Below are 26,592 nucleotides of genomic sequence, written 5' to 3'. Positions count from 1 at the left end.
AATGAAGTTTCGCTTCGAGGTTTTGTAAATGTCCCAAAGGATGTGTCTTGGTCTCCGTATAAATGGTATGATCTTGAGAAATTTGCCTAAGAGTAACACTCTGTATCTCTTATATTGTCCTCCTTTGACTTTAATGGTCAACAACGTAAAATTTCGATAATTTATTTCTTAGTATCAAGTAAGTCCTATATCAACGTGGCAAGTCGAAAGTTATGGTTTATCGGTTTTTATATTTATGCATGTCAATCATATTAATCATATACTCCGTAACTAGAGTTTGCTTTATTAGCGCCTTTATATCAACCAAGTATAGGCAAACTATCAGACGCACGGCGATGTTAATCAAATATTGGTCGTATAGGTTGGACGTGGGCTATTTTGGGCACGGCGTCACCATAGAGTAACATACTAACATGTTATAGTTTTCATGTATATCATTTTACTATAGTGTTTCCATTTGCCTAATTAAGTGAATGTCAGGCTTCAAGATTTGGATGCGTAGCTAATGTTGTATTCTTGATTACGGTTCCCTGATTGTTATAGTTGAAAAGAAACTGTTACCATTACAGAGAATCGATCAGATCATTAAGTGACAGGTTAACTAGCTAATGTAATACCATTAGCTGCAGATGGAACAATTAAATTATCAGTAGTGCTGACGGCTTCATTCCGAGATTTTAACTTAAAAACCTTGTTAAAGTAATGATTTATAGATTATCTTCTTAGATTCAAATGCTGTAAATCTGTAATACAGAGCAAAAACCTCTAATAACTTATAAGTCGTAGAACCACAAACTCTTTGTCCCGGTCATTTGTTGTCCTTTTTCATTTTAGGATGTCTTAGTCAGTTGTTGTCCTTTCTATTTTAAGGATAAACTTGATGAACAATTTGATCATTCACACTCAATTTGTTCCACTTGTCATTTAGTAATTGGTCATTTCCTCTTTTCTTGATCTTTGTGCCAAATTGTCAAAATCAGAGGACAACAATTGACCGGGACGGAGAGAGTATAAACTAAACCATAGAAATTCGCAAGCATGAAGTCTAGTGATTATAACTTGTGTGAAATTCCCATGAGACCTAGGTTCAAGCCTTCCAAAGAGCAATCTTGTGGAGTATTTATGGCCTGAGCCCATACCTTCTAGACTTCGAGTCTGTCACCCTCGGGTGGCTTACCTACTATACGTGGTTTGCAGGCTATCACGTATATCCGAGGGTTTACCCATTGCACATCAAAGGTAGCGGCTGTGTTTCCATTGCGCAATAACTAGGGGTGATAATGAGACGAGACAGCTCGCGAGTAACTTGAGATTGGCTCGGTCAAAGCTCGGGTCATGCGAGATCGGCTCGAGAGCTTAGCAAGTGAAGCCAATCAAGCAGTGGCTCGGCTCGAAAAGCTATATAAGATATTGCTCATATTTTATAAAAATATTTTATCTTGATTATATCATTGTATCACATATATCAAATGTCTCACCGATTTGCCAAATATTTTATATTTAATCTTCGAGCCTTGTTATTGAAAATATCGGCGAAAACAAATTAAAAAAATTAACCATTATATATAGGCTCGATTTGAGCTCGAGTTTCCGTTAGAGCTCGCAAGCTTGATAGCGAGCACATTTTTAACAAGCTCGGGTAAACTCGAAATCGGCTCGAGCTCGAGTTTTGGTTCTTGAGCACAAGCCGAGTAAGGCCAAGCTCGGACTCGGCTCGACTCGTTAGCACCCCTAGCAGTAACAATCAAATCTCAAGAGATTGTACAGTAACGAAACTAGGAAAGAATTAATTGAAGAGATAAACGCAATAATATAAAAAGATATAATCCCTCAAAAAATAATATAGAAAAATGCGGAGTATATATGATAGAATTTTCACGTGACAATTTCATTAAATACTTTGTGGCTGCCTTAATCGTATACTCCGTATAATAAAAGTTCTGATTAATTGTTCCTTTCTGGTTCTTTCGCGGTTTTGATCGAATAACAACGTCTTAATTAAGTAATCTTGTGAGTCGAATTATGGATGCTTGCAAAGTTGATGCATCAAATGCAGACATTCCTGAAGAAATTCAGATTGATATCCTGTCGCGGCTGCCACCAGAGTCATTGTCGAGATTCAAGCGTGTTTCCAAACACTGGTATACTACTTTAACAATACAAGCATTCTTGATTAGACACTCTCTTTCGTATGATAAACATCCAAAACTTGGGTTTGCGCTACGCTCGAGATTTTGGGAAAAAAATCGATTATCTCGTTTGAGCTCAACGATGACAATACCCCCAAAACAACTGGCTCTCTTGTAAGAGTGAAGGATGTATATTTCATTGATTTTCTTATGAATTATTATTCTTTCATGTCCAATATATGCAACGACCTAATTTGTCTTGTTAGAAATAATAGGCAATTTTCAACGAGTTTCTTCAGTCTATTAAACATAAAAACCCGGAATTTACCCAGACTTCCGCAATAACTAACAAGTCTGTGATCACATCTCGGAATGCATTAGGGTTTGATCCTGTACATAAGGTATTCAAAGTTCTGAGTATTATTTACAAAAGAACAGGCGAAGAGTATGCTATAAGCATGGTCGCGGTATTGACAGTCGGATCAAAATATTGGAACCCGATAGAGTATAAAAGTTTACCTAGTTCATTGACCAAGAACTTTTTTTGGTTTTGGACCGAGAGCGTTTGTCTTAATGGGGTGATCTATTGGGTCCTTAAAAGTAAAATCAATAATTTTAATGTGCTAACCGTTGTTGCGTTTGATTTGAGTCGGGAGGCGTTTAGAGATATCGAGCTTGTCACGAGGCACGCGATAGGTACGATATTCAGATACTATTTGACATCTTTGAAAGAGTGCCCAACTCTATTGATTTGGAAGATTAATAAAGATGACGACACTGAAGAGGTAGAACAATGGACATTATTCGACCATAAAAATCCAAATGCAGCTTGGAAAAGGAGGAATTTTACCGATCATAATTTTCCCATTACGGTGCGTCACGGCTCTCATGATATACCTGCTGCAGGTGGTAGCACCCTGCTACAATATTCAGAAAGGATTAATTCCGAGTGTTGTTGGTATTTATCGTATGATCTTGAGAATTTCGCCATAGAGTAACATGTTATAGTTTTCATTTGCCTATGTGAATTATAGGCTTCGAGATTTTGATCCATGCATGATATTGGTATTTATCGTATGATCTTGGTATTTATCTTTAGAAGTTCGCCTTAGAATAATACTCCGTATATATTGTCCTCATTTTACTTTGATAGTCAACAAGGTAAGACTTCAATAATTTATTTCTTTGTATCGGGTAAGACCTAGGTCTTTCAATTGGTTCAAGGTCTTTTGGAGAATTGATCAGATCATTAAAAGTGCATAATTACACATCTCATAATAGGTAAACAAAATAGAAAATAAAATTAATAATAATGTTTCAATTTAAAAGATTATTTGTTATATGAGTTCGGTCATGGTCCGGTCCGCGGTCTATTCGGTTTGGTCTCGGACCGGACCGAAGACCGAAATAAATTTAGCCGTGCACCAGACCAAATAAATTAAAACCGGTTTTGACTGGACCATTGTCCGGTCAACTTTGGTATTTGGCGCGGACCACTAAGTAAACACCCTTATTTCCGTTAAGATCGATACTGTCAAGTGTCAACTATTAGCTTCCGAATTGTGTTATGGAGTTCTCTAATTAGTTCAGTCAGACGGGCTGGACGGGCAAATTAAGTGTTAGGTAATTTCGGGTTCGGGTAGAATACGTATAGTGTCGATAAAATACAAGTCAAGTTTATAAGGGTATCGAGTCAAGATAGGGTCAAAAAGAGATAGATCAACTACTTTTTTCTCCATTTTATTACAACTTTCCTTCTAAAAAATTTAAATATTTTAAATGATACTCCGTAAAAATTACCATGACTTTTTCGAGTTTGGGTTGAACAATACGGATTATTTTGGATTATTGTCAGGTCGTGTGAGTTTTTGACAGGGCTACTGTTTTGGTAAAAATTTACCGGTTAGTTGTTTCGATTAGTGAGTCAAAGTGACCGTCTATAACTACGAGCGAATTAAAGAATTACGGTGCAAAACAAAGTAAAAGACAATGAAAGAGAGATCGACACAAGGAGTTTTTGGTGACGCGGAAAATCCGGTGTGGGAACAACCGCGGGGGGAGTCGGAATCCCGCCAATATTAGCACTATAATCGGAATATTTTAGCAAGTAAGGAAATAACAATGGTATTTTCTCTAGTAATTGACGGAAATAATTCTTAGGATGAAGATGATGTAGTCTTGTTGTTGTGTGTTGCCTTGGAATGGAATGTCTCTTGACTGAATTCGCTCTTCCTTTTATAGTTGCTGTTTTTAGGGTTCAGCTCCAGCAGGCTCCTCCGAATTTGTTTCCTAGATTCCAGGGGCAGTTACCTCATTTTTAGGAGTCAAATATGCTGACCATTAACTCCTTTGACTATTGCTTTTACTCACATTAAGTGTGTTGTAAATCTCTTCTTAAATGCTCCACTAAATGCTCAACTAAATGCCTCTCTAAATGCTAGCCGTTATTTGACCAAATCCTCCATTAAACCCATATTATTCTCTCCAATCCCTATTTTTATGCTAGCCGTTATTGACTAACTCCCCAACTTTCTCCTCCTTTTAATGCTAATCTTTATTCCTCTCATATAGCTGCTTCCTCTAGGGTTTCGCTTCCTCAGGCTCCTCCGTAATGAGGCTCCTCCGGAATTAGGCTCCTCCAGAATCAGGCTCCTCCAAAGTCAGGATCCTCCGGAATCAGGCTCCTCTAGAATCAGGCTCCTCCAAAGTCAGGATCATTCGGAATGAGGCTCTTCCGAATCGGGCTCCTCTAGAATCGGGCTCCTCCGGAATGAGGCTCCTCCCGGAATGAGGCTTTTCCGAATCGGCTCCTCCAGTCGGGCTCCTCCGGAATGAGGCTATTCCGAATCAAGCTCTTCCGAATCGGGGTCCTCGATTTCTATGTCCAGTCGCCCAAAAATAGGAAGTATGTGAGTTGACCCTTAAACCATCATATGACTCAGATTCGTCCACGACATTAATCCTCCCAAGCCTCGATTGTCCACTCGTTGCTTGCCACGTGTACCGATATGAAAATGTGAATTTTGCCCATAACAATTGCCCCCAATTTTCCTCCTCAGCCTCAAGATGAGGAGGGAAATTAGTCTTTCAGGTTCTGGATGTTGTTGTCATTTTGTCAGAACAAATATCTGCCTGCTGGATACACCGGGCATAGTTCTGAACCCCTTCTCTGTACCCAGACTTGTACTCGAGATTTTTACTCAAGGCCCCTGGTGGTCTAATCTGCTCGCTCTTGTTGGACCGTTGTATACGGCTCTGGCAGACTGATTTCTGGGTCTCTTTGTTTGTGCTGGTTTGGAAGTAAGGCTATGTAGGTACCTAGGCGGAGCGCTGCTGGTAGATTCTCATTGGAGTGAGGTTGACAGGTAGGCAAAGCTGCCTCCCCCAGGATCTTCTTCCAGGCTCTCTACGGTTCTCCTACTCCAGAAGTAGCAGCAAGTAAATGCTTTATATATAGATATCGACCTATGGATTTCAGCCGATGGATGCTGATGGACGCCGGGTCCTGCTCATGAAAGCTTATGGATGTTGGCCGAGCTAGTAGATGCTGAAGGGTGCTGATGGACGTTGGGTCCAGCGGATGGAACTGGTGGATGCAGGATCCAGCTGGGACCAGCCTCCTCCTGACTTTACCATTCTGCCTCTAAATGTCAAGGGTGATTCTGGCAGTGAGAACCCCGAGCAGAATTTGCTCCTGCAGTTAGTATGCAGCTGGTACCTGAAAAATATCAGTGATGCAACATAGGTGTATGCGACGATATACTAATGCATGATCCACTCTATATGGTGGCTAGACACGTTGTGACCTTTATATGCTGTGAATGCAATGATTATAAATGTGTCGTGAGAATGATCACGTTTGAGCGTGTGTTATAATGTCGCGAGTGTTCTATCGTTTGTTTTGTATTCTGCCGTTTCGGGCGTACATTTGTTTTGTATTATGCCGTTTTCTGGCGTACTTTTGTTTTATCGTGCGTGCACCTTTTTTCGTTGTTTTGTTGCCGGCCTTCGTTGATTGGAGGCTCTAGGATTCAATTGCCTACTCTGTTCAGAGGGGCCCCGCTTGCGTGGGTGCTGAGTACTACAGGAGCCTCGTTCGTCCGATCTATGGGTACTCAGCCATAGGCCCACGATTCACTGTATAGACATACAAACTCCATCAAATTAGTTTTCGCAAGCTCCTTTCTCCAAAACACATGATTTTAGAAATGCTTTAAAAGTAGGTCTTGAGAATGTACTATAGATAAGCTTAGGGTTTAAGATTCACAATGCTTAAAACATGCTAAAAATTATTTGTAGTTCAAAAGTTTGAGCATGTTAATGGAAGTTAAAAGTCAAAAGATTTGAGTAGGAACCTAAAAAGATTTTTTTTTTAAAGTTTAATCAGAAATCAGGGCTCTTAGAAAGATAGGAACACTTAGCAAAACCTGAGACCTGACAGAGTTGTATCTGGTAGACTGTGTACCAACATATGTCGTCTTAAAAATTGAGAGGTGCTAGCGATAAAGCCTGAAACCTGGAATCTGGTGGAGTTGCATCTGGTAGACTATGTACCAAAATATGCAGTCTGCTGACGAAATTGTTGGAGAGGCTCTTGCCCCCTGCATGTCTTGCACAGATTCGCTGTGGAGGGCATGCAAAACAGCCTGACACCTGATCACCTTTCTTTGCTGAGCAATAAGTGGTTATATTCCGGGCGGGTTGTAGAATGCCCCTGGTTCCTGCAACTACTGTTTGCAAGTTTTTCTTCCAGTTATTTCATTTTATCTGTGAGAATTTGGTGTTTCAGCATTCTGGTTGCTGCATATCTCCTGGATCCTCAGGCTGTTCGGACTCATTGATGGTTCAACAACATGCACTGCCCCCAGACCATGGATCTCTACCCTGCCAAGGATCACAATGCAAGATAACGAACAACCAACCACTGAATACCTCACCTCCTTGTTGATCCTCCAGAAATTGTTCTCTCTGAATGTTATTCTGGAAGCAGAGTCGTCTGATGGATCTTCCAGGTAGCATGGTTATCTATTGGATCTGTAGAAATACTGGTCCTGGCTTGGATGTTGCCCCCAGAGTAATGAGAGCGTCTGCCCCAGGCTCTGGTCCGCAATCGGGGATCTGTCTGGTTTTGGACGGTTTCAGGTGCTTGACTTTCAGGGACTACTCAAGTTTGGACGATCAAGTCCCCTCCTGGTACCCTGGTCTATGCAGGTAGTAGAGACTTAACGACATAGTATAATGTATGCTGAGCTTCTTCCTGCTGTCGTACCACTACTGCACTGACTTCCACCTCAGTTACTAGTAGATATTGGAACAGTGGTTCTCCCGAATATGGTTTGCCACAAGAGCCTCTCTAGATGTATGGTCAGCACTATAGGTAGCCCTCCTGGGCCCTGAGTCTTCCTCCAGTCGCATAATAGCGATTGTCTTTGTTTGTACTTCCTCGAAGGTAATGCATGGGTACTTGGTTAGGTCCTTGTATAAATCTGAATCCTGGTGGAGTCCTTGGCGGAAGGCTTCGATAGCTGTGGCTATGTCACACCGGGGAATTGCTACTTTCTCCCTGTTGAACCTGTTCAGGAAATCTCGGGTAGTCTCCTCTGGTCCTTGCACTATTCGATACAGGTCGCTGGTTTGCTTTTCTGGTTTCCGGCTACTAGCGAACTGCTGGTGGAAGGTGTTGACTAAGTCGGCGAAGCAGGCTATGCTCTTGTTGGGCAGGCTGACGAACCACTGCAAGGCTGCTCCGGACAACGTGGACCCGAACCCTTTGCACATACAAGCTTCCTTCAGGGACCCTGTTGCGTTTATCACCATCATCTTCTGCTTGTAATGGTTGATGTGATCGAGAGGATCCGTGGTCCCGTCGTAGAGTGTCATGGTTGGTGGTACGCATCCTTTGGGGACACCAACGAGGGCTATATCATCCACAAAAGGGGAGTCTGCGTAGCTATTGCGTGCTGCCTTCTCTAAGGGTCGTGCTACGCCTGGAATCCTGTACATCAGGTCCCTTAACTCCTGGTACTGCTGCTCCAGTAAGCTACCTGTTCCTGCAAGAGGGTTAGAGGGAGGCGGAAAAGAGCCAACGGCTGTACCTCCGAACCAGGTTCCTCCTGGGAACTGATTGCATGTTTGACTCGCCAAAGATGTGGTGTGAATAATAGTTCCTGGTTGGCATTTTGGTGCCTGCTGAGAGGAGGTTCCTCCAAGCCAGGTTCCTCCAGAGAAATGATAGATTGCTGGATTCATCACGTTAGTGCTGGATCCTGAATTCCATCTTGTCGCCTGCTGGACGGGTGTTCCTGCAAGAGATTGCAAGTTAGTCCCTGGCAAGCTATTAGACAAAGTACTACCTGGAGTCTGCTGCAGGCTGGGTGGTCGATCCAAATACAAGAACCCTAATCCGTTGGGCTCGATGGCTTCTCTGGGTGGTACTCCTTCGAGATCCAATCTGGTGACCAGTTCTGACGAAATCTGCCGGAAAAATCCTCCACTAGTGGTTGAAACTGGGGCCTTAGAAGGTGGAGGTAGTGGAGCAGATGCTGGCCTAGCCTGTGCCACCATTGCGATCTGGTTCCTGAGATCCAGATTGTCCTTCCTCAAGCTTTCAATGGCCCGGTGCAGGGTATCCATTCCTTCTAGCACCACTTGCATTGGATCTGGTGGCGAGGCTCCTGATTTCTTGGGAATTCCTCTTAATGCTGCCTCCTGGATCTGGGTCCTAGTAAGGACTTCACTCCTGCTGGGGCCGCTCTCCCTGCTAGATTCCGTCACACTGGGTGCTGCTGATGCTTTAGGTACCTGCGGTGGCATGAAAGGTGGTGGCATGGCTTTGGGAGACACGCTGATGGGGACCATCTGGCTGGCTGCTGGTGACGCAGTGACTGGTCCCGTGGATGCTGGAAGAGGCCTTCCACCAGAAGGTTGAGGGGGTGCTCCCTGGGTGCTGGACGGATTCGAACTGGCTCCAGACATAGAGATGAATAAAATTGCGCTCGCGAAATTAGGTTATAGAGAATGATCACTATGCCCCACGGTGGGCGCCAAATTGTTTTGGTAAAAATTTACCGGTTAGTTGTTTCGATTAGTGAGTCAAAGTGACCGTCTATAACTACGAGCGAATTAAAGAATTACGGTGCAAAACAAAGTAAAAGACAATGAAAGAGAGATCGACACAAGGAGTTTTTGGTGACGCGGAAAATCCGGTGTGGGAACAACCGCGGGGGGAGTCGGAATCCCGCCAATATTAGCACTATAATCGGAATATTTTAGCAAGTAAGGAAATAACAATGGTATTTTCTCTAGTAATTGACGGAAATAATTCTTAGGATGAAGATGATGTAGTCTTGTTGTTGTGTGTTGCCTTGGAATGGAATGTCTCTTGACTGAATTCGCTCTTCCTTTTATAGTTGCTGTTTTTAGGGTTCAGCTCCAGCAGGCTCCTCCGAATTTGTTTCCTAGATTCCAGGGGCAGTTACCTCATTTTTAGGAGTCAAATATGCTGACCATTAACTCCTTTGACTATTGCTTTTACTCACATTAAGTGTGTTGTAAATCTCTTCTTAAATGCTCCACTAAATGCTCAACTAAATGCCTCTCTAAATGCTAGCCGTTATTTGACCAAATCCTCCATTAAACCCATATTATTCTCTCCAATCCCTATTTTTATGCTAGCCGTTATTGACTAACTCCCCAACTTTCTCCTCCTTTTAATGCTAATCTTTATTCCTCTCATATAGCTGCTTCCTCTAGGGTTTCGCTTCCTCAGGCTCCTCCGTAATGAGGCTCCTCCGGAATTAGGCTCCTCCAGAATCAGGCTCCTCCAAAGTCAGGATCCTCCGGAATCAGGCTCCTCTAGAATCAGGCTCCTCCAAAGTCAGGATCATTCGGAATGAGGCTCTTCCAGAATCAGGCTCCTCTAGAATCAGGCTCCTCCGGAATGAGGCTCCTCCGGAATGAGGCTTTCCCAGAATCAGGCTCCTCCAGAGTCAGGCTCCTCCGGAATGAGGCTATTCCAGAATCAAGCTCTTCCAGAATCAGGGTCCTCGATTTCTATGTCCAGTCGCCCAAAAATAGGAAGTATGTGAGTTGACCCTTAAACCATCATATGACTCAGATTCGTCCACGACATTAATCCTCCCAAGCCTCGATTGTCCACTCGTTGCTTGCCACGTGTACCGATATGAAAATGTGAATTTTGCCCATAACAGCTACCTCGGATATTTAGTTCTCTATCTTATTTAAGGAAAGAAGGGTTAAAATTATTTTGGATTATTATGTTTTGATCATAACAAATTGAGAATTGTTTCTTTCAAAATTATTATTTTTTTGGTGCGATTTCTTTCAAAATTATGAATACTTGCATAGTCTCTATCATAACAATTATTAGTTACCAAATTGTGTTTAGGAAAATTGTTAGAATTCTATTATGAATAGGAAAGGGAATTAGGAATAGTTGCTAGTTTGCATAGCTAATACAAATACCCTTTGCAGCGGCCTTAATTGTTATGTTTTCAACACAATTACTTTGATCATAACAATTATTATACTTGCATAGTCGGTAGTTCCATGGAGATGAATGTTGAGCAAAAGATTAAAGGCGAAGTTAGAAGACGGAAGTGCAATACGAGCAATGCATCATTTGAAGACATTCCAGAAGATATTCAGATTGAAATCTTGTCAAGGCTGTCATTCAAATCATTGTCAAGATGCAAGTGTGTTTCGAAACACTGGAATGATACATTAGCCATACAAACATTCTTGCTTAAACACTCTCGTTCGTATGATAAACATTCAAAACTTGGCTTCGTGGCACCCTTGAATAGTTGGAGAAGAGGCTCGGTTATCTCATTCGAGCTCAACGATGACAACACCCCCAAAACAACTGAATCTCGGATCAGAGGGCATAATGTATATTTCACTAATGATTTTCCTATGAACAATTATTATATGTCCAATATATGCAACGACCTAATTTGTCTCTTCAATCCATATTCAATGCGTGCCGGTCTTATGAACTTAAAAACCCGGGAGTTTACACATCTTCCTACAAGAACTATCAAGTCTGAGGAACTTTTCAAATCTTGGTATGCATTAGGGTTTGATCCTGTACATAAGGTATTCAAAGTTCTGAGTATTATTTACGGAAGTACAACCAAGGCCGCGATATTGACTGTTGGATCGAAATATTGGAACCCAACAGACTACAAATGTTTACCTAGTTCACTGATTAAGAAGTCGCCGCCTTTGTGGATTACCATCAATAGCATTTGTCTTGATGGGGTGATTTATTGGGTTCCTAACTATGCAATCGACAATGTTATTGTGCTAACGGTTGTTGCTTTTGATTTGAATCGCGAGGTGTTCAGAGAATATGACCATGTGACGACACCCATGAGCGATAAGCTATTCAGATTCTATCTGACATCTTTGAAAGAGCGCCCAACTCTGTTCATTTGGAAGATTAAAAGTGATGACACTCAAGAGGTAGAACAATGGACATTATTTAACCATAAAAATCCGAATGCGGCTTGGAAAATGAGGAATATTACTAGTCATAATTTTCCAATAATGGTACCTCAAAGTTTAGATGAGATATCTCAAAAAGCTGTTGCAGGTGGTAGCACCCTGCTACAATTTTCTATATGGATTAATTCCGAGTGTTCTTGGTATTTATGGTATGATCTTGAGAAGTTCGCCTTAGAATAATACTCCGTGTATTTCTGAGATATATACTCTTATATTGTTCTCATTTGACTTTGATAGTCAACAAGTAAAACTTCGATAATTTATTGGAAAATTATGACTAGCTACTTCTGTAATACCATTACCTGCAGATGCAACAATTCAATTTATCAGTATTGCTGACGGCTTCCGAGATTTTAGTTTAAAAACTTTGTTAATGTAATGATTTATGGAGTATCTTCTTAGATTGTAATGCTGTTAATCTGTAATACAATGCAATCATGATTTATGGAGTATCTTCTTAGTTTAAAAACTATGTTGCATATTCGACATTAACCCGAATCATAAATTCTTGCTGCTGCAAGAGGAAATTACTAGATTGAAAGGAGCTTTGTCTAAGTGTACACAAACTTTACCTTCAACAGAAACAAATGTTAAATTAGTTTCAAAGTAACACTATTTTGATGTTAAATTGTTTTGTAAATAATCTCAAATGAAAAAAAGTTCTGTAATTTGACCTGTTAAATGGGTTGGACGGGCGGGTTATAGGTTGGGTAATTTTGAGTTCTGGTAGAATTCGAGTTGGGTGTCAATAAAATAGGGGTCAAGTTTATACGGGTTTCGAGTTGAGATAGGGTCAAAAACGGATAGATCAACGACTTTTAGTTTTCTCCGATTTGTTTACAACTTTCTTTTACATAATTTACCATGACTTTTTTGAGTTTGAGTTGAAAAATACGGGTTATTTTGGATTATTGTCAGGTCGAGTCAGTTTTTGACAGGTCTACTTCTGATATTTAGTTTTCTATCTAATTTAAGGAAAGATTGCTCTGCGTCAAGATACTATCAATTCTAATTTAAAGAAAATTGTTAAAATTCTAATAGGATTAAGAAAGGGAATTGCTAGTACAAATACTCTTTGAAGCCGGCTTGTTTTGGACACAATTACTTTTATCATAGCAAATTTAATCTTGTTTCTTTCATAATTATGAATACTTGCATAGTCGATAGTTCCATGGAGATGAATGTTGAGCAAAAGATTCAAGGCGAAGTTACAAGACGGGAGTGCAATACGAGTGATGTATCATTTGTAGACATTCCTGAAGAAATTCAACTCGATATCTTGTCAAGGCTGCCACCCAAGTCATTGTCAAGGTGCCAGTATGTTTCGAAACACTGGAATGATACATTAACCATACATGCATTCTTGGTTAAACACTCTCGTTCGTATGATAAACATTCAAAACTTGCCTATGTGGTACGCTTTAGTAATTGGAGAAAAGGCTCGGTTATCTCATTCGACCTCAACGATGACAACACCCCTAAAACAGCTGGCTCTCTGGTCAGAGGCCGGGACGTATATTTCGCTGATTTTCCTATGACTAATTATTTTCACATGTCCAATATATGCAACGACCTAATTTGTCTCTTTGATAGAGATTCAACGTTTGCCGGTCTTATAAACATAAAAACCCGGGATTTTATCCGTCTTCCAGCAATAACTATCAAGTCCGAGGGTCCTTTCAGACTTTGGTATGCATTAGGGTTTGATCATGTACATAAGGTATTCAAAGTTTTGAGTATTATTTACGAAAGCACAATCAAAGAGGGTACTACAACCAGGGCCGCGATATTGACCGTTGGATCGAAACATTGGAACCCAATAAACTACAAGTGTTTACCTAGTTCATAAAAATACAATCGATAATGTTAGTGATTTATTGGGTTCATAAAAATACAATCATCAATAGCCTTTGTTTAGATGAAGTGATTTATTGGGTTCATAAAAATACAATCGATAATGTTAGTGTGCTAACCGTTGGTTCTTTTGATTTGAATCGTGAGGCGTTCAGAGATACCGAGCTTGTCACGACACCCATGAAAGACGGGACATTCAGATACTATTTGACATTTTTGAAAGAGTGCCCAACTCTGTTTATTTGCAAGATGAAAAATTATTACACTGGAGAGGTAGAAGTTGAACAATGGACATTATTTAACCATAAAAATCCGAATGCGGCTTGGAAGAAGAGGATTTTTACTACTACTGATTTTCCCAAAGGGGTAAATTACGGTTATTATGGGATCCCTGTTGCAGGTGGTAGCACCGTGATACAATATTCTAAATCGATTGATTCCAATCACGAGTGTTCTTGGTATTTATCGCATGATCTTGAGAATTTCGCCGTAGAGTAGCATGTAATAGTTTTCAGGAGTATTCCAAATTTAAAGAATCAGACCGATGTTTTTAATTTGACAGCATCATGATTCGTGCTGATAATGATTTATCTTATTAGATTGAACTTTTTAATATGAGACAACAATCATTCAATGCAATTTCAATTCAATTTTCATTATGTTTTATTCAGATGTTTGTGTGGCTAACACAAGGTAAAAAATGTGTACATTCGATTCCTTATCTCACACTTGCTCAAAAATTGATATTGATGTACTCATTTCATAATAAAATAAAATATAATAAGAAAACAAGAGTTAGCTTAAGTGATAAGATCTCTCTTACCCCAACTTCATGGTTGAGGGTTCGATTCTCACGCGCCACACATCATCGTGGCGCTCATCTGAACCCAAAAATAATAAAATAAAATAAATTCTCCAAAAAAGTAGGGAATTAAGTTTCAGAATCACGCATCTTATTCTACTATAAGAATGCATGGAGAATATTAAGAGGGATACCTCCGTGTTAAGGAAGACTAACTGATTTTCCGAAAAGAACAATTAATATGAAGACATGAATGACTGACCAACATTTGCTGAAAACACAGGTTCAGACAAAAATGACCTTACAGAAAAGAGTTGACATACACCGAAATGAGAGAAACCGCATTGTTGAATCCGCCATCCTACATGAAAATTTCTCGAGCCATGCGCAGTTGGATCGTGCAAGCGTTGTCGCTTCACTTTCTCTTCAAGGTTTCAGTCACGTACAATCGTTCTATATGCTGAAAACATTGATGGACAAAACATACAGTAGAGCATCTTGTCCTCCACATAATGCACTTAATTTTTGCTAGAATTGTTTCGAGATGTATGTGCTAATACTTGATTGGACCTTCCAAACTCCCAGTTGCAAACTGAATATAAAGCAATAAAGTGAAATAGTCAAGCAACGAAAACCCTACAAACAACCAAACTCGGAATTAACATTTCCACTTCAAAGAACCCAAATCCTCGACAATTCTCAAGGAATTCGAGGGTCTAACTCAACCCTTTGATGACGGGTAAGATCATTTTAAAGCCGGAAACATTTTGATAGCAATAGTCTATAGATGATAAAGACGATCTAGTTTAAAAGATTCAAAGATACCTGTTGAACAATGGGATTTGTTGATGAGCTAAACTCATGCGTCAATCCTTCCCATACAATCTCTCCCTCGTAAAGAAAGATCAATCTGAACCAATCGAAATACTCTATTATGTGAATGAAATTACATCGTTTCAACTCTGTGCAAAGTGATTGGTCAAAAAAATAATTACCTATCAACAGCTCTGCGGATGGTACTGTGCTGGTGAGTAACAACTACATAAGATGCCACGTTCCCAGGCTTCCCATCAGCGTCTTCTCCTTTTAAATGAACTGAACGAATAAGATCTTCAACTACGGTTGATGCAATTGGGTCAAGTCCAGCTGTTGGTTCATCATACAAGAGAACCTGCCATGGGTAGTCCAAAAGAAGCCAATCAGAACCTTAGTCCCAAATGCTTTGGGGTCGGCCGACATGAATCATCATCTGAAACCATCTAAGGTATCCAATAGGGCTCCACAATATAGTATATACGGGAATTTAAGTAAAAAAAGTGGAAAGAACATATTAGTTGAAAGGGTAGAATAAAAAATGGAGAAAATAAGATGATAAGTAAACCAAGTTTTATTTTTAAAATAAAAATGTAAAATAAAATAAAAGGGAAAAGTTGAAAAAGTAGAATTAATGAAAAGAAATATAATGGGAAAGGAAATGGAGGGAAAGGAAAGGAAAGGGATTACCCCAAATATGCTAAGTGTTTGGTATGAATACAATGGGAAAAGGAATCATCTTCAACCACCACCCTAAAAAGTCAAACCCGATATCCACCACCGCCACCTCCTCCCACCACCATCGAAAACCCATCAAGCACCAACACCAAACACCACATCCTCCCTAGGAAAACCCACTCCCATCCCGGAAACAGCCTCCCCCACCCCGAAAAACACCAGATGTGGTGTTTTTCGGGGCAGGGGAGGGTTTTTCTGAGGTTATTGGAGGAAATAGCCGGATCTGGTAGCCTGCCGGTAACGGTGGTGGGATCACCGTCTCGCCGGCGTGATTAAAGGCAGGTCGCTGGCGGCCGATGGTACTGAACTCGCCGGTGTGATAGTGGAGGTCGCCAGCGTGAAGTGAATAGGTGGTTCATTAGGGTGTGGTTGTTGATGGTTGGTAGGTTGGGGTCTTGGGGATGGTGGGATGAAGGGGGGAAGGGAATGGGAAAACCTTGGGATGGGGGGAATGAGTGTAGATGAATTATGAGTAATGGAGAGGGGAAAGGGAACGATTAAATCACTCAAACACTCACAAAGCGATGGAAGTGTTTGATTCCCTTTTCCTTTCTTAACACCCCCTAAATAATGTGAGAAATCACCAAATGCCCCCTAAATATAACATGTGAGAAATCAAACTCCACGCATCAAAAAGATAACACCACACATCCACAGCCATACATATGATGATTATACACACGACAATTTATCATGAACTAGTTACTGACAAATCTAAAATAATAAATCGCACCTCAGGCTCCACAGCGTTCTTTGTGGTGTCAAATATGATTGAACGAGCCAAAGCAACTTCATTCTCCTTAATACTTGTGTAGGCTCGCTTCATACAAGAATTTGTGATTGTTTATAATATTTAGTTCTCTATTAATTTTAGGAGAGTATTGTTTTGCGGTATATATATAGATAATAACAGAATTATCGGTTTATGAATTGTGTTAGAATAATTAACGAAAGAGGTAGAATTCTAAAAGAACTAGGACAGGGAAATAGGATACAAATAGCCAAATACCCTTTGTGGCTTTCTTAATTATAAGTTTCGAGTTCTGTTTCTTTTAATGTTCTGTTGCGGTTTTGATTGAACAAAAACCGTGTTAATTAGTTAAGTGATCTTGTGAGTTGAATTCTTGTTACTAGCATATACGAGTAGTTGATATAGTTCCATGGAGTTGATTGTAGAGCAAAAGATTGAAAGTGGAGATGAAAGACGGAGTACGATACGAGTGATGATTTAAATGCGAGACATTCCCGAAGAAATTCATATTGAAATCCTGTCGAGGCTGCCTCCCGAGTCATTGTCAAGATGCAAGTGTGTTTCAAACACTGAATGATACATTAACCATACAAGCATTCTTGGTTAAACACTCTCGTTCGTATGATAAACATTCAAAACTTGCTTTTGTGGCACGCTCGATCACTTGGGGGAACGAGTCGGTTTTGTCATTCGAGCTCAATGATGACAACACCCCGAAAACAACGATTATGACTGTGAACGGGAGTTGGATCAGACTGCAGGATGTACATTTGTCTTCTTTTCTTACGCGTGATCATTTTTACATGTCCAATATATGCAACGACCTCATTTGTCTCTATATTCCATCCTCAGCGTGTGTGTCTTTTAAATATTAATACTCAGGATTTTATCCGTCTTCCTACAATAACTAGGAAGTCTGATATGAGTGCTTTCAGATCTTGGAATGCATTAGGGTTTGATCCAGTACTTAAGATATTCAAAGTTCTGAGTATTATTCACGGAAGCACAAGCAAAAATTGTACTAGAACCATGGCCGCGATATTGACTGTTGGATCGAAATATTGGAAGCCAATAGAGGATGAAGGTTTACCTGGTTCGGTGATCAAGAAATTGCCGTGGTGGACTAGCACCAATACCCTTTGTCACGACGGAGTGATTTATTGGGTCCATGAAAATACATTAAATAATGTTATCGTGCTAACCGTTGTTGCTTTTGATTTGAATCGTGAGGTGTCCAGACAATACGAGCTTGTCAGGACACCCATGAGAGATAGGATATTCGAATACTATTTGACATCTTTGAAAGAGTGCCCGACTCTGTTTATTTGGAAGACGAAAAGTGATGTAGAACAATGGACATTATTTAACCATAAAAATCCGAATGCGGCTTGGAAAATGAGAAATTTAACTAATCATAATATTCCTATAATGGTACCTTACCCTTATCATGGGATAACTAGTGCAGGAGGTAGCATCCTGCTACTACAATGTCATGGATCGACTAATTCCGGATGTTCTTTGTATTCGTCCTGCGATCTTGAGAATTTCGCTTTAAAGTAACATGCTATAGTTTTCATGTAGTGTATCATTTTGCGGTGTTTCTTTTTGCCTCAATGAATGTTGGGCTTCGAGATTTTACGGTTTCTTGATTTTTTCGAGTTTTTCATACATGATACATGAGACAGTTAAATTATCAGTAACGCTGGCGACTTTCGAGATTTTAGTTTTATAAACTTTGTTAATTACAGTAGTGATTTATTTTCTTAGATTGTAAATTGTAATGGTCAGAATTCTTGGATCAGCCTTCTATAGATAACAGAAAACAGTCAGATTATATTGTCGGAATGTCCCCATTATCAAGAATATGCCATCACACAATAGAATTATTGTCAAATAATTCTCCATATCTTTTGTGATAATCTAGGTGCAACAAGTTACTCCGCAAACCCGACATTTCACTCACGGATGAAGCATGTGGCATTAGCATTTTACTTCGTTCGAGAGCAGGTACATCTCGGTAATATTCGAGTACAACACATAAATGGTGATGACCAGCTCGCCGACACTTTAACTAAGCCGCTGCCGCGCCCTCGCCACTCTCTTCTCTCTTCCAAGATTGGACTTACTCTCCGACCGTCCATCTTGCGGGAAAGTATCAAGAATATGCCATCACACAATAGAATTATTGTCAAATAATTCTCCATATCTTTTGTATATATTTAGCATATCATATCTTATATATTAGGTAGCTTAATATTGTAATCATATCTTTTATATATGTTCATATCTTAGGTTGTAACTATAAGTAGCCTTGCCCCGTAACTCCTTTCTTATGCAATCAATAATATACATTATTTACACCCATTTGATGTTGATGGTCAACAAGGTAAACATTCATACTCAATTGCTACCACACCCTTTGCTTCGATCACTAATACTCAGAATCTTGATTACCTTATTTACAGGATCAAACCCCAATGCATACCAATTATCTAACTCAATCCTAGTCATCTTTCCGGTATATTAATTTTTCCGGTGAGAAAATGGCCTGAAAATCTATAGTTGGGCTTAATTGCACATTATGTATAACTTATGGGGTTAATTTGCACCTGTCGAAAGTTGTGGGCTAATTTGCACGTAATGTCAAACGTATGGGGCTTATTTGCCACTTTCCTGATTTGATTTGTCACGTCGGGTTTTCTACAAATTTGAATGTATGATGTTTATTTGATAATAATTGTCCAATTTTAGGAAAGTGTTGTTTAGCGTTATATAGGATATAATAACAAAACTATATTTCCGATAATTCCGAATTGTGTTAGAATAATTAAGGTAAGTAGTTAGAATCCTCAAAGGACTAGGAAAGGGAATTAGGATACTGTTGTAATACGGTCTCCTTGCCAATACCTAGTACAAATACCCTTTTTGGCTGCCTTAATTTGAGTATTGTCGCTTTTCGTATCCTTTCGCGGTCATGATGGAAATAGCAACCGTCTTAGTTAAATTATCTTGCGAGTTTTACAACCGTCTTAGTCGAGTGATCTTGCGAGGTTTAACGTTTAATGTGAGTGATGTATCATCTGCAGACTTAACCATACAAGCATTCTTGCTTAAACACTCTCGTTCATATGATAAACATTCAGAACTTGCCTTTGTGGCACTGGCACTGGAAAACAATACGGTTTCGAGATGGAACAAAATTATCTCATTCGACCTGACTGATAATAGTTTCATAGGCGTCGGGAGAGAGGAGGTATTAATAGGGTATCAGGAATATTTCAGTCATCGTCTCACGGCCGGGGATTATTGTTACAACTCGAATATATGCAATGACCTCGTTTGTCTTTTTAATAACTCTTCAAAGAGTGTCGGTCTTTTAAACGTAAGAACTCGGGATTATATCCGTCTTCCAAAGAATGACTATGGATGAGTATATGGATCCATTAATGAGATTTTGGTATGCATTAGGGTTTGATCCTGTAAATAAGGTATTCAAGATTCTGAGTATTAATGATCGAAGCAAAGGGTGTGGGACCAAGGCCGGGATATTGACTCTTGGATCGAGAAATTGGAAACCAATTGAGTATGAATGTTTACCTTGTTCAGTGACGGAGGACGCGATTTATTGGAGTAGCAACAATAGCTTTTGTCTTGATGGAGTGATTTATTGGATCAATGAAACTAAAATTGATCAAAATGCTATTATGTTAACCGTTGTTGCTTTTGATCTGAATCACGAGACGTTCAGAGATTACGAGCTGTTTGCCGAGGATGTTGGGACATTCAAGTACTATTTGACATCCTTGAAAGGGTGCCCGACTCTGTTCGTTTGGAAGGAAGGAAGTGATGAGATACAACAGTTTACATTGTTTAACCATAAAAATCCGAATGTTACTTGGAATTGGAGGCGTTTTATTGCACATGGTTTTCTCAAAAACTTGAATTACGGCAGTCGTTGGAATTGTGTTGCAGGAGGTAGCATCCTGCTACGTCAGGTACGGCGTAATGAAGTTTCGCTTGGAGGTTTCGTAAATGTCCCAAAGGATGTGTCTTGGTCTCCGTATAAATTGTATGATCTTGAGAAATTCGCCTTAGAGTAACACTTTGTATCTCTTATATTGTCCTCATTTGACTTTAATGGTCAACAACGTAAAACTTCGATAATTTATTTCTTAGTATCAAGTAAGTCCTATATCAACGTGGCAGGTCGAAAGTTATGGTTTATCGGTTTTTATATTTATGCATGTCAATCATATTAATCATATACTCCGGAACTAGAGTTTGCTTTATTAGCGCCTTTATATCAACCAAGTATAGGCAAACTATCAGACGCACGGCAATGTTAATCAAATATTGGTCGTATAGGCTGGACGTGGGCTATTTTGGGCACGGCGTCACCATAGACCAACATGTTATAGTTTTCATGTATATCAATATAGTGTTTCCATTTGTCTAATTAAGTGAATGTTAGGCTTTGAAGATAATTTTTGAGAAGAGATCGGCGAATAAAGTAGTGGACGCCATTGCTAAATTTGCCATCAAAGACTAGCTCTTGTAATGGGAGCTTCATTTGGGCGCATGCCCCTTTATTTGAAATGGACTTTTGTAATTTAGACTTTATTTTGGCTAGTACGCCACTTTCTCCCGACCCGCCCCCATTATGTATTTGAACTTCTTTCTTTCCCTTTAATTTAAGTACTTCTGACAAAAAAAAATGTTGTATTCTTGATTACAGTTCCCTGATTGTTTTTTTTCCGTAAGTACGGTTCCCTGATTGTTATTGTTGAATTATCTATCCTTAACAAAAGAAATTGTTACCATCACCGAGAATTCGATCAGATCATTAAGTGACAGGTTAACTTGCTACTATATACCTACAGATGGAACAATTAAATTATCACTGCTAGCTAGGTAGCACTAAAACGGACATGGACACGAATACGGACACGACATGGACACGTGACACGTCATCCCATAAAATGTAGGACACGACACATGTTTAAATTTAATATATTTTATAGCTATAAATGTCCGCTTTTTATTTTGTGAAGGCAAAACTTGGCCTTGACTATACTTCATTTTCATTTTGCCATCCTAACACATCTTTTAATTAATCTCTTTCGATAGCTCATTTCTCGTTTAAAGAATATCATTCACCCCAAATGATGTTCGAATTATCGAATACCACAGACACGCGTCAGACACGTGCCCAAATACCATGGACACGCGTCGAACACGTGCCATAATAAATGACGAAAGTTAGACACGGTTTTATAGGTGTCCAACACGTTTAGACGTGTGTCGGGGTTCCACACAGTACGGTGTTGGATACGAGACGACTGATTAGGCGGAGTGTTCGTGCTACCTAAATTATCAGTAGAGTGCTGATGGCTTCCGAGATTTTTGTAATAGCATTACATGCATGTATGAGACATTGAAACATTTACCTTATCAGAAGATTCTGTTCTTTAGTTCTGGATTAGGATGAATGTGAAGTAGTAGTTATTTGATGCAATTTTCGATACAATATTTATTATGGATCGATCTAAAATAGACTCGAAGGGCAAGGCTATGAACATCCGCCCCCTAAAATAGACTCTAAGAGCTTAATAATTATCGGGTCATTAATTTAATCGGGTCAATACTGATCAGGTTGTCATCGGGTCGGATTCAGGTCACTGCTTATCGGGTTGTGTCGTGTCGATTTCAGGTCGCATTATCCTCAGATTCTACCGGGTCGGGTTTGCTCAGGTTCAGGTCGGGCCAGACTTGCCAGCTCTAGCTAGCAGTAACAAGCAAATCTCGAGAGATTGTACACTAATGAAACTAGGAAAGAAATAAGTGATGAGATAAACACAATAATATAATATAATTATTATATAAAAAGATACGGAGTATATAACTATATATGATAGAATTTTCAAGTGACAATTTCATTAAATACTTCGTGGCTGCCTTAATCGTATATAACAAAAGTTCTGAGTAATTGTTCCTTTCTGGTTCTTTCGCGGTTTTGATCGAATAACAGCGATCTTGTGAGTTGAAATATGGATGCTTGCAAAGTTGATAGTTCCATGGAGGTCGATGTAGAGCAAAAGATTGAAGGCGGATTAAAAAGACGGAATTCCAATACGGGTGATGCATCAAATGCAGACATTCCTGAAGAAATTCAGATTGATATCTTGTCGCGGCTGCCACCAGAGTCATTGTCGAGATTCAAGCGTGTTTCCAAACACTGGTATACTACTTTAACAATACAAGCATTCTTGATTAGACACTCTCTTTCGTATGATAAACATCCTAAACTTGGGTTTGCGTTACGCTCGAGATTTTGTAGAAAAAAATCGATTATCTCGTTTGAGCTCAACGATGACAATACCCCCAAAACAACTGGCTCTCTTGTGAGAGTGAAGGATGTATATTTCATTGATTTTCTTATCAATTATTATTCTTTCATGTCCAATATATGCAACGACCTAATTTGTCTCGTTAGAAATAGGCCATTTTCATCGAGTTTCAGTCTATTAAACATAAAAACCCGGGAATTTACCCAGCTTCCTGCAATAACTAACAAGTCTATGCTCATATCTCGGACTGCATTAGGGTTTGATCCTGTACATAAGGTATTCAAAGTTCTTTGTGTTATTCACAAAAGAGAAAACGAAGATTATGCTATAAGCATGGTCGCGGTATTGACAGTCGGATCAAAATATTGGAACCCGATAGAGTATCAAAGTTTACCTAGTTCATTGACCAACAACATTTTTTGGTTTTGGAAAGAGAGCGTTTGTGTTAATGGGGTGATCTATTGGGTCCTTGAAACTACAATCAATAATTTTAATGTGCTAACCGTTGTTGCGTTTGATTTGAGTCGGGAGGCGTTTAGAGATATCGAGCTTGTCACGAGGCACGCGAGAGGTACTATATTAAGATACTATTTGACATCTTTGAAAGAGCGTCCAACTCTATTGATTTGGAAGATTAATAAAGATGACGACACTGAAGAGGTAGAACAATGGACATTATTCGACCATAAAAATCCAAATGCAGCTTGGAAAAGGAGGAATTTTACCTATCATAATTTTCCCATTACGGTGTGTTACGGCTCTTATGATATACCTGCTGCAGGTGGTAGCACCCTGCTACAATATTCAGCATCAATTGATTCCAAGTGTTCTTATTATGTATCGTATGATCTTGAGAATTTCGCCATAGAGTAACATGTTATAGTTTTAATTTGCCTATGTGAATGATATAGGCTTCGAGATTTTGTTATGGTAAATTTATCGGTGTTTGTTAGATCGATGCACTTCACAAACATTGTGTTATGGAGTTCTCTAATTAGACCAGTCAGACGGGCGAATTACAAGTTAGGTAATTTCGGGTTCTGGTAGAATACATATAGTGTCGATAAAATACAGGTCAAGTTTATACAGGTTTCGAGTCAAGATAGGGTCAAAAACGGGTAGATCAATGACGTTTTTCTCCATTCAATTACAACTTCCTTCTAAAAAATTTTAATATTTTAAATGATAAAAACTTACCATGACTTTTTCGAATCTGGGTTGAACAATACGGGTTATTTTGGATTATTGTTAGGTCGTGTCAGATTTTGACAAGTCTACCTCTGATATTTAGTTCTCTATCTTATTATTATTATTATGTTTTGATCATAACAAACTGAGTATTGTTTCTTTCAAAATTATGAATACTTGCATAGTCTCTATCATAACAAATATTAGTTTCCGAATTGTGTTTAGGAAAATTGTTAGAATTCTATCATGATTAGGAAAGGGAATTAGGAATAGTTGCATAGTTGCATAGCTAATACAAATACCCTTTGCATAGCTAACAATTATTAGTTTCCGGATGCTTGCATAGTCGGTAGTTCCATGGAGATGAATGTTGAGCAAAAGATTAAAGGCAACGTTAGAAGACGGAATTGCAATACGAGTGATGCATCATTTGTAGACATTCCTGAAGAAATTCAGATTGATATTTTGTCACGGTTGACACCGAAATCATTGTTAAGATGCAGGTTTGTTTCGAAACACTGGAATGATACATTAACCATAAAAACATTCTTGCTTAAACACTCTCGTTCGTCTGATAAACATTCAAAACTTGGCTTCGTGGCACCCTTGAATAGTTGGAGAAAAGGCTCGGTTATCTCATTCGACCTCAACGATGACAACACCCCCAAAACAACTGAATTTCGGATCAGAGCGAATGATGTATATTTCACTGATGATTTTCCTATGAACAATTATTATATGTCCAATATATGCAACGACCTAATTTGTCTCTTCAATCCATATTCAATGCGTTCCGGTCTTATAAACTTAAAAACCCGAGATTTTACCCATCTTCCTACAATAACTATGAAGTCTGAGGAACTTTTCAAATCTTGGTATGTATTAGGATTTGATCCTGTACATAAGGTATTCAAAGTTCTGAGTATTATTTACGGAAGTACAACCAAGGCCGCGATATTGACCGTTGGATCGAAATATTGGAACCCAATAGACTACAAATATTTACCTAGTTCACTGATCAAGAAGTCGCCGCCTTTGTGGATTACCATCAATAGCATTTGTCTTGATGGGGTGATTTATTGGGTTCCTAACTATGCAATCGATAATCTTATTGTGCTAACTGTTGTTGCTTTTGATTTGAATCGTGAGGTGTTCAAAGAATATGAGCATGTGACGACACCCATGAGCGATAAGCTATTTAGATTCTATTTGACATCTTTGAAAGAGCGCCCAACTCTGTTCATTTGGAAGATTAAAAGTGATGACACTCAAGAGGTAGAACAATGGACATTATTTAACCATAAAAATCCGAATGCGGCTTGGAAAATGAGGAATATTACTAGTCATAATTTTCCAATAATGGTACCTCAAAGTTTAGATGAGATATCTCAAAAAGCTGTTGCAGGTGGTAGCACCCTGCTACAATTTTCGATATGGATTAATTCCGAGTGTTCTTGGTATTTATGGTATGATCTTGAGAAGTTCGCCTTAGAATAATACTCCGTGTATATATCCTCTTTTATTTTTCTCATTTGACTTTTATAGTCAACAAGTAAAACATCGATAATTAATTTCTATGTATCGAGTAAGTCCTAGGTCTTTCAAATTGGTTCAAGGTACAATTATTGGAAAATTATGACTAGCTACTGTAATACCATTACCTGCAGATGCAACAATTCAATTCAATTATCAGTAGTGCTGACGGCTTCCGAGATTTTAGTTTAAAAACTTTGTTAGAGTACACAAACTTTAGCTTCGTCTCCAACAGAAACAAATGTTGCTGTTGTCAGTTCAATCTAAAAGCCGATGTCCTGGACAGCGGCTACAGGGTGGGCAGGGACCGTAATTTGTGCGAAAGCCGCTATCGCCTTTGAATAAACACGCCAAAAAAAAAATTAAAAAACTGACTCTATTTTGATGTTAAATTGTTTTGTAAATAATCCCTAATGAAAAAAAGGTTCTCTAATTTGACATGTTAAATGGGTTGGAGGGGCGGGTTATAGGTTGGGTAATTTTGAGTTCTGGTAGAATTCGAGTTGGGTGTCGATAAAATAGGGGTCAAGTTTATACGGGTTTCGAGTTGAGATAGGGTCAAAAACGGATAGATCAACGACTTTTAATTTTCTCCGATTTGTTTATAACTTTCTTTTACATAATTTACCATGACTTTTTCGAGTTTGAGTTGAAAAATACGGGTTATTTTGGATTATTGTCAGGTCGAGTCAGTTTTTGACAGGTCTACTTCTGATATTTAGTTTTCTATCTAATTTAAGGAAAGATTGCTCTGCGTCAAGATACTATCAATTCTAATTTAAAGAAAATTGTTAAAATTCTAATAGGATTAAGAAAGGGAATTGCTAGTACAAATACTCTTTGAAGCCGGCTTGTTTTGGACACAATTACTTTTATCATAGCAAATTTAATCTTGTTTCTTTCATAATT

The 26,592-nt window shown here is 39.1% G+C and overlaps 4 protein-coding genes across 4 annotated transcripts; 3 read left to right on the top strand and 1 right to left on the bottom strand.

Moving 5' to 3' along the window:
- Window positions 1-10,697: 10,697 nt before the first annotated feature.
- Window positions 10,698-11,837, top strand: LOC141594545 (putative F-box protein At1g46984). The gene has a single exon (XM_074414555.1). It carries the CDS (start codon window positions 10,698-10,700, stop codon window positions 11,835-11,837), a length of 1,140 nt encoding a protein of 379 aa, XP_074270656.1.
- A 2,652-nt stretch (window positions 11,838-14,489) lies between these two features.
- Window positions 14,490-19,126, bottom strand: LOC141594543 (protein TRIGALACTOSYLDIACYLGLYCEROL 3, chloroplastic-like). The gene is made up of 5 exons (XM_074414554.1): window positions 19,070-19,126; window positions 16,598-16,684; window positions 15,309-15,484; window positions 15,139-15,223; window positions 14,490-14,905 (listed from the first exon to the last, which is right to left on the bottom strand). Exons 1-5 carry the CDS (start codon window positions 19,124-19,126, stop codon window positions 14,867-14,869), a joined length of 444 nt encoding a protein of 147 aa, XP_074270655.1. The 3' UTR covers window positions 14,490-14,866.
- A 3,465-nt stretch (window positions 19,127-22,591) lies between these two features.
- Window positions 22,592-23,835, top strand: LOC141594542 (putative F-box protein At1g60370). The gene has a single exon (XM_074414553.1). It carries the CDS (start codon window positions 22,663-22,665, stop codon window positions 23,833-23,835), a length of 1,173 nt encoding a protein of 390 aa, XP_074270654.1. The 5' UTR covers window positions 22,592-22,662.
- A 672-nt stretch (window positions 23,836-24,507) lies between these two features.
- Window positions 24,508-25,647, top strand: LOC141594541 (putative F-box protein At1g46984). Its single transcript, XM_074414552.1, has one exon. It carries the CDS (start codon window positions 24,508-24,510, stop codon window positions 25,645-25,647), a length of 1,140 nt encoding a protein of 379 aa, XP_074270653.1.
- The last annotated feature ends 945 nt before the right edge of the window (window positions 25,648-26,592 follow it).

Source organism: Silene latifolia, chromosome 8 (assembly GCF_048544455.1).
Source record: "Silene latifolia isolate original U9 population chromosome 8, ASM4854445v1, whole genome shotgun sequence".
Classification (NCBI taxonomy): domain Eukaryota; kingdom Viridiplantae; phylum Streptophyta; class Magnoliopsida; order Caryophyllales; family Caryophyllaceae; genus Silene; species Silene latifolia.
The sequence above is the reverse complement of the archived record's forward strand: the minus strand, read 5'-3'. Positions and strand labels throughout refer to the sequence as shown.

Bases quoted from the DNA above. Each gene is read 5' to 3' on its own strand.
- LOC141594545 (XM_074414555.1), top strand. From the start codon at position 10,698: ATGGAGATGAATGTTGAGCAAAAGATTAAAGGCGAAGTTAGAAGACGG.
- LOC141594543 (XM_074414554.1), bottom strand. From the start codon at position 19,126: ATGACTAGGATTGAGTTAGATAATTGGTATGCATTGGGGTTTGATCCT. The intron at 16,685-19,069 runs GTAATCAAGATT...TCTTGTATGAAG, and splicing joins GGTTTGATCCTGTAAATAAG to CGAGCCTACACAAGTATTAA. The intron at 15,485-16,597 runs GTGCGATTTATT...TACCCATGGCAG, and splicing joins AGAACGCTGTGGAGCCTGAG to GTTCTCTTGTATGATGAACC.
- LOC141594542 (XM_074414553.1), top strand. From the start codon at position 22,663: ATGGATGCTTGCAAAGTTGATAGTTCCATGGAGGTCGATGTAGAGCAA.
- LOC141594541 (XM_074414552.1), top strand. From the start codon at position 24,508: ATGGAGATGAATGTTGAGCAAAAGATTAAAGGCAACGTTAGAAGACGG.